This window comes from Anser anser, assembly GCF_964211835.1.
Source record: "Anser anser genome assembly, chromosome: 2".
NCBI lineage: Eukaryota > Metazoa > Chordata > Aves > Anseriformes > Anatidae > Anser > Anser anser.
The window spans coordinates 81101577-81117906 of record NC_139721.1 but is presented as its reverse complement, the minus strand read 5'-3'; the positions used below and the strand labels follow the sequence as shown (position 1 = coordinate 81117906).

The following is a 16330-nucleotide window of genomic DNA, read 5'->3' as shown; positions in this document are numbered from 1 at the left end:
GTGTATTTTCTGAACACCCTGGAGCCTCAAAAGAAGAGAAAAATGTGTAACAGAAGATAGGGACACAAGGGAGAAAAGTGCCTGTTATTTGAATAAAACTGACTATCTCCTCCTTTGTTTTAAAGTGATTTGCGTGATCATAGCAAAATAAAATGAAACCTGTGAGGTTTTGAGTCTCTTCTTGGTTCGTCTGCTGTACCTCTGCAAGAAAGTTTTATTCAAATGCTCCAAGTTGCTTATATTTACATATATAAATATATATATTAACTTATTTGCTTGTTTAGATTACATACATTTTGCTTCTCACCTGCTTCTGCTTTGTTCTCATATTCTGTAGCTGATCCAGACAGTGAGTGCCATCGACCGGGATGACCCACAGGATGGTCAGCACTTCTACTACAGCCTGGCTCCGGAGGCAGCCAACAACCCCAACTTTACTCTGAGGGACAATCAAGGTAATCAGAGTGGACATGGGCAGTTAGCTACTCTAATTTCTAACGTCTGAGTTGGACTTGAGAGGCTGTGACTTACAGTGTTTGATAAGACTGCCATTTCAAATAATACCAAGTGACACCTGCTCCTTAAAGGCAGAGATAAAATGACATATTACTTAATACACTTGAAGGTTATATGATATTTCCTTCTCTATAAATACTCTATAGCAATAGGCCCCTTTTTCTTCTTCAAGGAAATGTGCCAGTGTTTTGTGCAAATTCAGATCTTGTGGTCAGGCTGCAGGCATCTCAGATTACTGGAGTGGAAATTGCATTCATTCAAAAGGAGATGCTTAAAGGTAGGCTAGAAACTGGAACAGGGAGACAAATCTGAAGGAAATTACATTGCTCTTTTTTGTACTCTTCATGTTTTCTTCCAGGCACTGAAAGGGAAGGTTCTCGTATTGTTCCAATCTTTTTCCCCAAGCACTTTTTTTCTTCCTCTTTGCACATCCTCATTGAGTGCCTAGGAAAGAGAGGGCGGTAGGGAGGAGATGCAGAGCCTTGGGGGGTGACTTGGAATACAGCTAAACATCAATGTGAGATGGGTTAAGCAGAAACTGAAATACCAGTGAGGAGGACTCATGGCAAAACACTGGCATTTGCATATCCACACCAGTGGAATTTGCTTCTTTTGGGGAAGTTTTTGTTGCTTTCGAGCCTGCAGGAAAAGCCTGCTGTGAGCATGCCTTCACATCACTGTTGCTGATACAGGACCTCCATGGGCAAACAACGGTGCCAAGCAACAAATACTGGTCCACACCAGCTTTCAGTGGGGAAGAAGGACAGCCTTGATTGAACTGGTGCACTGAAAGTCAGTATGAAGGGGCTGGATGTCAGTAGGAGTTTAGTATTCAAAGCACCACAAATCAGCAAGCAATTCTGTTATAAATGGAGAGATAGGCACCTGCAGCATCCATGACCAGTCTCCAGGCAGAGTGCTGATCCTACTCCCACATAAGTATACATGCCTACTTGTCACACTTATTTCCATAAGCCCCCATCTGTGCCTCTGCAGGCATATGAAAGAGCAACATATAGGCCAATAAACAAGCCCCTGCCTTCACTAACTAAACACATCTTAAAAGATGCTGCTTGCAGAGCCCTGGAGCCCTCCTCCACAGCATACTAATGATTTTTCATCCCAAAAGCATTTTTTTCTGTAGGGTCCCTGAAGTCTCCCCACACCACTTCTTGCATGTTTATCCTTCACTCTCTCATTGTATCTCTCTCTCTTTTATTTTTGAACATATATTGCCAAAATAAATAAGCAAATAAAACACAACCACTGCTAAAACATTTGGCAAACTAGGCTCATTTCATCCTGAGGGCATTGTTCTAAAAAAGGAAACTCGCAAAATTCCCAGCATCAGATGCACTTTTTCTGTCTAAGGCCATACTTGCTGTAATTTATAGTGACAGCAGTGACTGAATGGCTGTGCCTCCCACTTTCTGTAAAATACCAGTTTTCCAGAAACATATATCACAAGAAGCTTAGGGTACCGTTGGTTACAAATCTGAAATAAAAATGTGAAGTATCAAATCACTGACTATTTGACTATACATATTAAGGGTTAATTTACTGCCTCAGCAATTTGGAGTGCAGTAGTCATTTCAGTAACAATAAATTATATTTCTATTTTCATCTAGGGACCCCTAAGCAGTATATAAATTATATGACTTATTCACAGGGGTTTAGATATATTGCATGTCACAGGGTGGCAAGACAAGGAACAGAACCCACCTTGCTCCTCACAGCCTGTGCATCTAACCATGAGACAGCAATACTTCCCAGGCTGTGGGAAGACACTATGCAGATTAGCAATCATGCTGATTACTTGGTCATCCCATACAGTGGTAAGAAAAACTGCAAGACATGCAGCCTTCCTGGCAACAATTAAAACCTTGATTTATACCAAGCAACAGATAGATCACGGTTTGCATTCTGATGAGCTGTTTTGCATATTTCTTTGGCCCTTGTCATTTATAGTCTCTAAGAACTACTTTAGGCTATTCATTCTCCCCATATCTCTGGCAGACAGAGAAATCCTATTGTCTCCACTTCGTAGACGGGGATCTGGGGTAAGGAGAAGTTAATCTACTTACGTGCTTGGTTCCCTTTGAGTTCACTAAAATCAGCGGGCAATAGACATGTAAGGATCTGCAAAGATCTGGGCCTGAATGACTTCTCAAGGACATACAGGGCATATGTGATCAAGCAGGGAATTGAGCTGGGGTCTCCTGTCCCTTTGGTTACTGACCGAGGGCATCAGCGATCCGTCTTCGTCCTGCTTGTAGCTCCAGGTAAGATTATGCTGGGAAGCAGCTGGCAAAAGAGACTTGCTGTAAGAATGGGATGAGCCACAAAATAGGCTTACCGCATTTCCAGATTAAACTCTGAGCTGATCTCCTGTTGACCCTTATCTGCTCTCCTCCATTTTTGGGTAACATGAATTAATGAAGGTAGTAGCCATTTTGATGGGTGCAGGCATCAGTGTCGTACCACCATCATGACTGTCAATAGAAGCCTCTAGCAGTCTTCCCCACTGCATTTAAATTTTTCCTAGGAAAATTGTTAGCTATTTCTTCCTTCCCTACCCTTCTTCTTCCTACCCTTCAGGGAGACTCTGAGGTCTACCTCGCACTTTGGCATGACAGAGCACAAAAGCAATGACCTGAAAATCCCTCAGAAAAAAAGGTGATCCCTTCTGAAAACAGTCACGTCTGCATTACCTGCTTCCTTGTACTCTTTCTCCCACCCCTGCTGAAATATTTTGTCGTATTATCAATAACCATTCATTATTATTGCAATTAGTTTTAAAAATTAACATAACTTTTAGGCTAACCATCCTCTGTCACTGTACAGATTCATGCAGAGATTAGAAACAAGCCTTTCTTGTGAGAAGAGCTTAGTTCCGATCTTGGTGTTTGGACCTACACAGTGATTACTTACCCATGACCTCTCCAGGGAGGTAAATCAGTTCCATTGGGGCAGAAAACGGCAGGAAGGAGATGCTCCAGGGCTTACTGTCACAAGCAAACCAACTTGCATGCCCGGAAGAAGTATGGTTTTCATGCTCAAGGTGATCTCAGGGTCACGGGGACCCACCACACTGTGCTCTTCATTGTCTCTGCTCAGCGCTGTAGCTATGTGCTACCATCCAGCCCTCTGCGAGACAAAGATACTGTAACTGGAAGCTGTGATGCAAAAATACTGTGCATTCTTATCATGCTTTATTTTAATATAATGAGGCTTTCATGTCCTCACAAGCCCTATTTTGCTGATGGCTGGGGCTTAACAGATATCAAAGTTGGAAGAAAATTGTGTATTCCAGCTTCTACCGTGCTGCATCCCATTCCAGCATGTCCTTTGCACTGCAGCAGCACATCAAATCACATTGGCTTTTGATGAGTCACACAACAAGCTTTGGCACCAACACACTGCAGTTGTGGAGTAACAGGTAGAGTGACTCCTTAGGGATGATTTGGATGCCTGCCTAGTACAAAGCAAAACAAAGCAAAAAGGATGAAACATTATGCTGAAAATCACCAAGGGAATTACATAGCCAAGAATATTTAAGACCTAGACGATACGGTCAACACATCACTGCAAGAATATGTATATGTATATAACACACATACACATACATATATCTCCTTCAATATTTGATTATGGAAACTTGTTTCTCAGCCTGAAAAAAAAAAAAAAGAGAATTATGCTTAAAAACATTTGAGTTCGCTCACTAACCGGTTTTGCACAGCTTCAGTCATATTCACTGCCTGTGATTTTTTCTACAGGCAAAGTACGACCAGCTCAGAATAATGAAGTCTTTTTCCTTCACAAAGAGCAATTTCACATAAAATGAAAGTTTGCTGTCACCTGAATGGAATTTGTGACTTCTATTATAAGCCAGTTTAAAGAAAGTGAGTCTTTCACCCAGGAAAGAGAAATGCAACCAAACTACAACCCTGTTAAGCTGATTCAGACATTTCCATTGACGCATCATAAATCCAGAATCTTTGCCATTTTCTGCCCTTTGGACTGCTTTTCTCATGCTAAATCAGGCCCCATGATGAAAAGATGTGTTTTTAATACCGGGAAGCATTTACTAGAGGGCACATAAACAGCCTGAGGGTGAGAAACCACGTGTGTGACCCAGGAGGGAGGCTTGCAGGAGGGGAACACACACCCCTTGCCCATGAGTTTTGGCAGCGCAGGGTACTGATCGCCACTGCATCTTGGCACACATCGGTGGAAATGTGTCTGTCTACGTCTGTGCATACCAGCTGCACATGTTCAGAGCTGCACAGTGTATTAAAAAGTGGTGAAATCAGCAAACGCTGACTCATTACCAGTTTTAAGCAACTTTGGGGATTTCAGCCTGCATCTGGTGCTACTTGGTGGTTCTTCTCAAAGCCCTAGCTCTTGGGATTACGTGATTTAATGAGACAATACAATTTCATTACATATTCACAAAGAGACACACGCACTCTTCAGTATTTTACACTTTCAGAGTGAAAGATTGAAATGTCATTGAAGTGTAAGAAATAAAAGATCCTGAGATTGCTTTTAAAAACATGTCACAATTCAAACTAATCTGATGAACCATGGAGCCTGATTCTCAATACTTATGTGGGCCACTGCTGCCTCATGCCATAAGATTTGCAGCACGAAATATGGAACTTGCAGCATAGTTAAAATCCAGCAGGGAAGTCTAGAGAACCTAGCTTGAGTTCGCATATATTCCATAGCTGGCTGTATGTAACACTGCTGATAGCGCTCCTAAAAGCCATCAGATAATTTCTGATGTTCAGACAACAGCAGATAATACAGCTGATTTACCTGCAAGTCAGTCAGTCTCTGCACTGAGGAAAATCACCACAGATTTAAATTTCGGTGGTGAATTGACAGGGAAATAATAAGGAAATGGAACTTGTTGAGTTTGGGGCTTTTTCGCAGTCTACTTGTGATCAGAAAGTTTCTTGCCAATCCAGCCAGGAACAGCTGGTTGGCATCCTGCGTTTCCAAGCATAGCAAACATACATCAGTAACAACCTGAAAGTGAATGCCCACACTGCAGCTACTTTTGAACCAAGGGAACAGGAAACAAACTAAGTAGTAAAAGAAAGTGCACAAGACTCAACTCCTCAAAATCCCCCAGCATCACCGCACAGGGTCAGGGGCTGTAGGTCTGCCAAAAGAGGAAGAGGTACCTTTGTTCCCCATCTATCTTAGCTGGCCCAAGATTTGCAAACATGTTTGTAAAGGGCCAGTTTTCCTGCAGCTTCCTTTACATACCCTGGTGGCCCAGATCACATTGGAGACATTCAGCCTTGCACTTTCCAAAAGTCTCTGAGGCCACAAAACTTGAAAGTCAGCACAGGAAAAATCATCACAGACCTCCAAAGGGTTTGCCATGGTATTTCTGAGATAAGACTTGAGAAGGACAAATTCCTGGATCCAATTTCTTTCTAGTTAGGAAACTTGGTGCACAGCTTGAGGAATCTGAGGGAGGGAGTATAGAAAGAAATTCAAAAGCCACTGGGAGATGTTGACTTTTAAAGAAAAAAAAAAAACATGATTACCCTTGAAATGAAAATTAAAAGCAATTTGCAGTTTGGTCATTCTCTTGCTCTTTTGTTTCCACAGCATCATTTTGATTCATTTTGTTTGAAGTTCTTATAGAAGACAGGTGGTAGCCACACTAAATGAAGCAGAATGGTCAATCAAAACAGAGCAATTCTGGCAATGACAACAAAATAGTCTGACTTTTTTCAATGGCAAAAGTGTCAATGAAATTCCTTGTATTTCATTGAAAAAATGTTTAGTTGCAAAATTTTCAACTCACTGCTCTTTCGAATAGCAAGCTGGTTTCTTTTTTCCTTTGTCTTCTTATTGCCTCAAGCAGATGGCCATGCCATGTATCAAAAAACATAAAGACAACCTTAACATGTCCGCAAGGGTTATACACCAGTATCCCCAAAATGCTGGCAGCTCTTAAGAGCAATGTCTAGAAAAGCTGCTGAGCAAGAACAAACAGGGACAACAAGTTGCCCTCAACTGTTCATTTCTGTCCTGCCTTTTGAAAGCTCTTCTAGCTAAATCTGAAGGCTGTGACTTTGCTCTGGGCACTTTATGTCAGAAAGGTTAAAAACAGCTCGTAAGGTGTGTATGCCTTGAGGTTTCAAGCTATGGCCTGAGAAGATATTGGAATAAGGGATGCAGAGGCAAAATGCTGATTAGTGACAAACTGATTAAAAACAATTAAAAAAAGGAGGGAAAGCAAGTGGATGTGGGCCTAGTGTTTTTTTTTAACCTTCCTTTTCTGCTGAACATACTTGCTCTGTGTATAAGTTCTCCTCTCCGTTTGTTGTCCGCCCCTAGACAATACGGCGTGGATTTTGACGAGGCGCTCTGGCTTCAGACAGCATGAGCAGAACACCTTTTACCTCCCCATCCTGATCAGCGACAACGGCCGCCCCGTGCTGAGCAGCACAGGCACGCTGACCGTGCACGTGTGCAGCTGCGACGATGACGGCATGGTGATGTCCTGCAACGCTGAGGCCTACGTCCTTCCCGTCAGCCTGAGCAGAGGGGCACTCATTGCAATCCTCGCCTGCATCTTTGTCCTGCTAGGTAAAGCCTTGGCTGCTTCCTGGGAGGGGACAAGCTCTTCTGTTCGGGCCAGGGGGTGCTTATTCAGCAAAGGTGAAGGATACAAATGCACACACACACACGCATGTATGTATATAAATTACACATAGACACGCACATTCATAAAGGGCCAAGTCAAGGAACAGATGATGTAGTCAGCCACAAATGGCTTCAGACTCTGGGGTGTAGAGATAAGGGAAAAATATGGCCTGGAAGTATGTCTGGCAGATCCCCAGTGTGCCAGGCCATCTGGTACGGCCCTGCTTTCTAGGAAGGGGTGTGTCAGAAGGAAGTACTGAAAGCTGGACATCTTGCCTTTGTTCTCCACAAATGTATTTCATCCTTTCCTTGTCCAGACCTTCTATTTCCCCTGTTAGCTGCTGGTGTCAAAAGCACTTCGGTTCCCTTGTTCAGGCTCTTGGTTCATGAGGTATTACTTCAACACACACACATTCAATGCACATTAAAGCCCCTGCAAGATCTGCCCTCTTACTGATGGCCCTATGTCTTGGTTGTCTCCTGCAGTGCTGGTGCTCCTCATCCTCTCCATGCGGCGCCAGCGGAAGCAGCCGTACATCATTGACGAGGAGGAGAACATCCATGAGAACATCGTCAGGTATGATGATGAAGGCGGTGGGGAGGAGGACACGGAGGCCTTCGATATCGCCGCCATGTGGAACCCACGGGAAGCCCAGCTTGTGTTAAAAAACAGGCAGGACATGCTCCCTGAAATAGAGAGCCTCTCCAGATACGTGCCTCAGGCGTGCGTCATGGACAACAACGTCCATAACTATGTGCTCGCCAAGCTGTATGAGGCTGACATGGACCTCTGGGCTCCTCCCTTCGACTCCCTCCAGACATACATGTTTGAAGGGAATGGTTCAGTGGCAGAGTCACTCAGCTCCCTACAGTCGGTGACAACAGACTCAGACCAGAGCTACGACTACCTGACGGACTGGGGGCCACGCTTCAAAAAGCTGGCCGAGATGTACGGTGCCACGGACAGCAGCGGGGCTCTGTGGTAATGGGCAAGGAATTGCAGAGGGGTTTCCATGTGAAACGGTGTCCGATTAGGTCCATTCTCATCAGATGCTTCCATGGACATGGGTGAGGCCTCCTAAAATAGCAATACGGTGCTTGAATGAGAATGGGAAGAAGGGTGTGAATGAAGGTCTCTCTGGATCAGCTTTACTCAGTTAAATTAAGTCATGTTTTGAAACAATGAGAAGCAGAAGGAATAAAGTTTTTCCTGCTTTTTTACAGAAAAATTGGAAAGCTCCACTCCTAGAATATAATGACATTACTTTCCTTCTCTCTACCCTTTCCCTCTCCTATATATGGCAGCTTACTGAGCTCTATACATATGGGTTCAAAGGCCTGTAAACTCCAATTGTAATCTCCAGCTCACTGAGAAATTATCAGCACAGAAAAGAAAATAACTCCACTGGTTATTTTTCCCCCCATCAAAAAGGAGGGGAAATAAAGAAGAAGGAGGAAAACAAAATGCTTGCTAACAAGAGAGAAAAATTCACAGAGCAGAAAATTGAAACTGGGATCTCAGAGATCTCTTTGTAAACTAAACCTCCTCTCTCTGTTGCTATCAGAGTCCTTTCTTTAAACCTTTAGAACAAGGCTGAGATTTTTTTTCCACCTGGCTGAGAGGGCTGGGGAAGAGGCTTTGAATTTCTGCTCTAGTTTAATGGCTGATCTATGAGTCATTGACGTTAATACTAATCCATCTCCTATCAAGTTTGTGTAAATTTATTCTCCTCTTGACTCTTTAAAACCATTACACTGCTAAACTGCTCAGAACAAAACCAGAAAATCTGCCTCTTTTGCACTGTAGATGTCTCTTCCACGTGCCAAATGTGAAGATTAGATTCTACCAATGAAAGCCAAATAAATTTAAAAAAAAGAAAAAAGTAAAAAAAGATAAAACTATATTTGGTAACTACATGGGTTAGATGGGCTTTCCTAATCTGTGTGAGGTCAATCCAAGGGATGTTTACATACTGTAGATAACCTACTTGAACAAATGCAGTATTATAGACCAATAAATGGATGTAAGAAAATTACATGTATAAGTTTTGTATATTTGTTAATTTTGGTAATAAATATGATGTACTGCATACAGTACGGGACCTTAGCACCTCTTTTAATAAAAGTTAAACAGAAGGGAAAGTCTGATGGCAATTTATTGACTACTTTGCACACAGCAGTTAAAGCTTATCTGTGGCTTGTCACATGCCTCAGGCATCAAGAAGAAATGGCTCATCAGCATTGTGTCAAGGAGACAAGACTTCAGTTTGCAGGTCTGAGCAGATTGCCTGCTTCTTTTATTGATGTTCACTTGGATGCTGCCCTTAGCAGTGAGTCGGCTCATGTGTAGCCCATCAGAGTAGTTACATTTCTGATCCATCTGAGTCAAAAGAAAGTCTTGGCTGATTTTTTTGGAATGTTAGAGCTGGGGCATTGAGACGCTTGGATGCCAGTTACATAGCTCTGACAGAAGCTCATGCCTTCAGAAATATAATGGACTATAACATGCAATATTAATTGATGGTCAGTTTTACTCTGCAACCAAAGTTTTGAGCCTGGATCTTATCTTGTTTGCCTGTGTAAACAGGAGAAACGGGGAAATTACACTAACACAAGTTCCATGAAATGTGGCAAAAGACTTCTGGAAGCAGGACAGTCTGCAATGATGTGTCTTTCTAGCTAAGAACTCTCTCCATCTCAAATTACCCAGGAAATACATGTGCAGACATAATCACCCGGTTACCATAGTCATATTGTGCTCAGTTTCTGTTGCGGAGATGCACAAAACACTGCTGCCTCCACTTTGCCGAATCTTAGGCTGCACCAATGTAAGACGGCAGCATTGTTTCCACGGGGGCTCATACAAAGTCATACACCCTGGAGAGCTAGGTAGGCAGCCAGAAAACAAAACAAAACAAATCAAACAACAACAATAAAAAAGTGGCTATTCAACCTACCATGATGAAACTCTCTGCTTTTGTAAATGTAATATGCCGTGGGTTCTGCTTACCCCTGGAACTGGAGCTTTACACCTCTGGGGAAAGAGCAAGGAAATATACCTGATAATGATTCTTTTACTCATGCTGTAGCACTTACCCTCACATATTGTGTTGATTTTATAACACTAGACAAAGAACTGTAACCACCATGATCAAGGAAGTGAGGTGCAGCATGTAAAACTGGTGTTGAGAGACTTCTGAGAGCTTGCTCACCCCCCTGATTCAACAGGAATCACAGAATGTAGGGCAGGAAGAAAGACAGAGAGCACATCTATCTCACCACTTCCCTGTCTGAATTAATAATCAATTTTATATATTTTAAGCAGATGCCTAATTATTCTGAAAACCTCCAACTGCTAAGGCTCCACAACCTTCTAGGCAAACTTCCACAACATCAATATGTTCAGTGTTGAAAGCCTTCCCTGGGGAGCACAAGCAAAGCATCCCTTGCTGCCATACAAGCCCACAATGCACTCAGATGACTGTGTTCCTCTGCAGAGCTACAGTTCAGTATTTACAGAACATTTCCATCTTTTGCTTTAGCCACAATCTATGGTAACAAAAAGCTTCCAGATAATTCCTCACATCCTGAGACCAGTTTGCTTCACCTCTACCATTGCAGGTAGAGTGGGAGGAAGGGAAGTAGAAATGCAGTCCAGAATCACGTTTCCTTCAACTTGAAGACACCTACTGCATTTACTGAGGCTCTTCCCAGGAAAAGGTGTTCCAAGGTCTGCTTTTACTCCAGAGAAGCCCCCAGCAGTGGCTTCTGCTAGAGAGGCTGTACAGTGGCTGAGACCAACCTCCCAGGTTGTGTGTCACACAGCAGGCAAGGACCAGTGGCACTTTTGTCAGGTGTTCGCACTCACACCTTCAGGGACCCTCCAAGGAGAATCCTCCACTTTCCTAAGCCACACGCCGCAGTTGGCTTCTCTGATTACCCCCTTGTTTTGCCTAAACTCATGAGCCCAGTCAATACTTGGACAGCTTGATGCTGTGACACTTACCAGCTGGTGTTTAGTAGATGCTTGGCAGCCTGGATTTTTCCCATTCTGTGGAACAGGTGACAGTGTTTTTGCAGACTGTGAAATCTCTATGCAAACAATCAACACTTGCATCTATCACCCTCCCACAAACAAAACTGAAGATCTCTCTGCATTTACAGATGAGATATAAAAAACGATCCATTTGCTGACACATCAGGGCCCAAAGTAGAATAAGGGAGAAGACTGAGCCCAAAGGAGATGCACGGTGCCACGTGCTGGCAATGAAACAAATATGCTGATCACACAGGTCCTCAGTCTCCTGCCCTGGGGCTCCTCAAGGCCGGGCCTGGCAGTGTGCTCGGACATTTGCAGCACTACACAAAGCCTGCTTGTGGTGGTTTACAACCAGAAGCTCAGCTTGCCACAGGTCTGGGCTTTGCCACACCAGGAGACACCTCCAAGTGACAGCCACAGGCCTATGTGTAACCTAAATGGTTCAGAGGAAAAAAGTAGCAGAAAGTGTAAGTCGTTTCACTAATTCCAGACCCCTAAAGTTGAGCATGTGGCCTAAACAACCCATCTGAGCTCTCTAACTAACAGAGCTAGACAAAGAGTGACTCATGCCCCTACCACGGCCATCCATATGATGCAATGGCCCTCTGGAAGTGCTTTTCTCTCAGTTAATGGTCTAACCTCTGAGGGTTTATCCATGCAGTTCAGAGTCTGGCCCTAGGCATGACATTTGGAAGCCCTCTACTCTACATTTGGCTTTATGAGCAACCATGGGCAAGCACTACGGGCTCTGATGATTTCCTTTTCCCTTCCTACCATCCATCTCTGTCTCGTCTAGGGAGGCTGCGTGACCTGTCATCTCTCATACTGCATCGGTCATCACACCCAGGCTCTGAATAGCAGCTTTCTTTAAGCTGTCTGTCAAGAGCCCAGATCCTTTCAGAGCAAAATGCAGAACTCAAGAATGCATAAAAAGAGTTAACATCATTCTTTATGGCATAAATTTTCTTGCAACACTGAGCTTCATTTGCTGCTGAATTGACCATTATTCCAGCTTTATTAGGTCCCTCTTGATTTTGTCTTTTCTTCTCCAGCTTTTATTGCTCTTAATCATTTTATGCCACCTTCACGTTTGCTGCCTAACTACAGAGCCCCTTTTAGACCATTCATTAAAATCAATAGTAACATGGATCCTTGGGGACCCGAATGTAATATTTTGGTCACCTTGAAATACGATTTACCAGGCAAAACCCTGGTTCATCTCTCACGTAGAGCAAACCAGAACCTGCTTCATTGCCCACTGCCTGACTGCAGCTCCCAGGAACCATCAAACCAAGGGGGACAGATGGATCCCAGAGGTCTGTCCTGCATATGCACCACATTTTACCTGTGATGGCCATTAGTAAGAGAAATGAGGCATGTGAAAGAGAGACAAATGGTGCCTGACAGACTCTTGAAAAGTTCTGACCTGGACAAATTCAAAGTTGAGGAGATTCAACTGGATCTGACTTTGTGCTGCCCGGGCCTTATTACTGCCATGCTGTCAGGCTCGACCACTTTGGTTTCTGCTGGCTCAGCTGTTAGTCAGACCAAACCCGGGAGAGGCTGCTGCTCCCTAGGAGAGAAGGCAAGGAGCAACAGGTGAGAATGGCATGCGGGGTTATCTGTACTGTTGTAAAATAAGTGTGTTGCAGCTCTCTCCCTCCTCCTGCCTGTCAGGGTGGGAGACAACTCACTGCGTACTGCTCAAGAAATAGCCCTTCGTGTATTTTCTTCACATGCAGCTGGTATAAACATGGAGTGGGCCCGTCCAAGCCACCCTAATTTGTGCCTGCTGACACCTGCAGCACACAGAAGAGGAGGACCCTGTGGCACCCTGTCTCTCGCAGGGCTATGCATACAGCATCAGAGTGCTCCAGGATAGCCACCGCTACACAGCTGCATCACCTAAGGGATTAGTTCTCCTGCACAGACGTCACTGATTTGAATGTCATTTGGACTGCGATGCAGACACGATCTGTACCAGTGCATCCACTGTAAACAGATGGAGAAATATCAGCAAGGACAGCAATGAAGCTCAGGTGGAGTGAGAACTACGATCCAAGGAGAGCAATAAGGGCTGGGGAGTCCTACTGCCAAACTAAGGACTTAGGGACAGAGTCTCTGTTTTAATTTCCATGTAAACTTTCTAAAGATCCTGCCCCCACTGACAGACATCATGATATTTTACTGTTGGCCTCACAAGTGGCGGGATCAGTCCACCTGCATCACTGGCTCTGAGCAGAAGAAGCAGTGTGGTGCCCACACTATTTCCCAAGAGACATTAGAGTAATATGGTGGAGGAGGTGGAAGGAAATATCTTTACAGTGACTTTTAAAAATCACATGATTTTTTTAAGAGGTGTTGTAGAAGTCAGTACACTGCCTGAATACCATTTTCAAATCTCATTTGTTATTAAGCCCACCATTAAGGAATGGACCTCTTGGGCAGTAAGAATTTTCAAAATAGCATTTTAATATCTATCAGCCAGTCCCACAATGACTGATCCTATAATTTTTTTTCCTGAAAAGTGCATGAGCTATCACATTTAATAACTGAGGCAGAAGAGCTTGCCATAAAATCCACATAAATAAATGAAGCCAATGCCTATCACGATTGGGGGTGAGATTTTGTTCCTGTTCTGTGTGAGGGATGATATTTCCCAGACTCATCCTGGGACTCAGGAAGCTGAACCCCTAGTTAAAGGCTTATTGTTTCCAGGTGTTCATCCTGCCAAGCAATAGGATTAAGCCAGAGTACAGCATGATCCTCCTCAGCAAGGAAGTACCATGATGAATGCAGAATAGGAGATTTTGCCTTTTCCACCAAGTCGAGAGAAAGAAGAACCTGGAAAACATCATTCAGATGCTGCTTGGAGCGTGCAGAGAGCCTGGAGCCATGCGCAGTGCCCTGTTCCTCCCAGTGCAGCTTAATGCTCTGGGGCTCCACCGACACCAGTCCTTCAGAGAGTCAGAGTCACTGCTGGTCCCCTGGGGGGTCTCTCAGGGTCCCAGATTTTCTTGACATCATCCTTATCTAAATCAGTTATGAGGGAGAAATCAGGGAACATATGAATCTCCTTTTCCTTCAGGTATGAAGGCATTTTCCCCTGGGCAGCCCAGGATACATTTTGGAACAGGAGAGTTTCTACAGCTTCATAACCTTCTCGTTTCCTTCCTGAGCTATAACATGCATCACTGTAACTCTACAAGAACAGTGATACCAAGCTCAGAGGAGAAAAACTCATCTTCTACCAAGCAGCATTGCTAACACAGGATGGATTGTTTGGGCTTGTTTGTTTTCCTTTTTGCATGGATTCTTCTGGGATCAGCCACAAGGAGATAACCTGTCCAGCAAGGTCTCTTCTTTTTGAAGGACCTCACCCATCTATTCTCTAAAGGCACAGGTATCACGGATTGGGAAGGTAGGAAAAAAGAGATACAAAACAATCAAGTGACCTTCCAACAGCAAAAGAAACAGACTCCCAGACTGTACATGACCTCTTCCAACCTCAGAGCATCCTTTTGGCTTAGAAAAATCATGTTTATTTTCATCTTAGAGCCACATTCTCAAAAAAAGACTAACTAGTTCAAGTACTAACTAGTTCAAGTACATACTTCCAACAGTCTTAGTCTTGTGCCTACTGACCAGGAAGAAGTGTCATGTGTTTAAGATGTCCACTAGGAGTAACAAAGAAGATGCGTATTCTGCCTGTAGACTGTATGCAAAGGGCTTTGCATAAGGGCTCAGTTAAGTAAGACCCTAATACCCGGTACAACTTTTTTTTTTCTTTTTTTTTTTTTAAAGAAAAATAAATGGAAGCACAGAGAAGCTGACAAAATGCTTAAGATTTCAGAGGAAATCATTGTATTTGGTAACCTGTAACCAAATTTTGGTAACCGAATGGCAATCTGTGCTAACTCAGCAGACCTCCTTTTATCACTTCATAAATTATTCCTATGGCATATGTGACATGATGCAAAGTCATTTTTTAAACTGATAAAATAAATGAGCCTATGGGTAACATGATAAATACAGTCCTGCAACAGAAAATTAACTCTACTACTAATCCAAGGAAAACTCATTTCATGATTCCTGTATATTTGAAATTCTCAACTCCTATTCAGCCAGCTGTCCGACCACTAAAGAAATCAAAAGTCAATGTTGCATTTACAAGCCAAAACAGATGAGTAGGATAAAAATGTGTGAAAGCTCTTATTAAATCTTATCATCCAGAGTTAATTGTAAACTGTTTTCCTATACCAACAGAGTAGTGAACAACCAAAACATAAATTAAGTGTAATTTTGAGAAATTAGAGATGACGTTAGCATTTTAGAAACATCACTCACAGTGAAAGCTCCAAACTGACCGATTTATAAGATACTGAGCCTCCTTCATCTTCCCTGAAAAATGTCAGCCATCTCATGGATCTGCTTTATAAATGAGCAGCATGTTCAAGGACGGGGTAAAATATTGGTTTTGCTTAAAACGAGACCTAATAAAGCAGGCATTTTCTGATGGGGGCTTGGCACAAGAGAAACTAATGTCAGCAAGGAAAAGGGCTCCATCCCACAGAACGAGTCAGAGTGTATATAAACCAGTGCAGTGGCCACCCCAATAACCTGCCTGGCGAAGGAGAAGGGAAGGCTGAAAGCCCTCCCCACCGACCCCAGTATTGCATTTGTATATCTGGGCTCACAGAAAGCAAAGCATCTCCCACCGACACCTTGGCGTGCCACCATGACTCCTGTATCAGCCACGTACTGCCAAATGTGCTTTCCCAGCTCGTCACTAACAAGAAACACCAAGGCACCACGAGACTTGGTGCCTGGTTTTGGCTCTGCTGTCCATGTGCTTTGTATGGTGGATTCTCAGTCTCTCTGCCTTGGCTCCCCACCCGGCATACCGTGGGGATAACCATCTTTGCTACCCGCTGTAAAGTAGCATAACAACCTGAAGAGTTTTAGAATTTATTTAAGCAGACTGCTAAGCATTTTTAGGGCCCCTGGCACACGCTAGATGGGATATAAAGCTGCATATTTCTTTACAAAAAGCACACACCGTTCTAGCTCTGGGAAAAGCAGGAAAGGAGGGTGACTCAGTGG

General features: G+C 43.5%; 1 protein-coding gene across 5 annotated transcripts in view; it reads left to right on the top strand.

Annotated features, from left to right (window-relative positions):
• Positions 1 to 9856, top strand: part of CDH20 (cadherin 20) — a 397431-nt gene extending 387575 nt beyond the window's left edge. For all 5 annotated transcript variants that reach the window (XM_083822392.1, XM_083822394.1, XM_083822393.1 and 2 more), the window contains 3 exons: positions 338 to 455; positions 6880 to 7131; positions 7675 to 9856. In XM_083822392.1, the coding sequence (XP_083678518.1) occupies positions 338 to 455; positions 6880 to 7131; positions 7675 to 8174 (870 nt within the window). In that variant the 3' untranslated portion in view covers positions 8175 to 9856. The remainder of the gene's footprint in view (positions 1 to 337; positions 456 to 6879; positions 7132 to 7674) is intronic.
• Positions 9857 to 16330: the final 6474 nt, after the last annotated feature.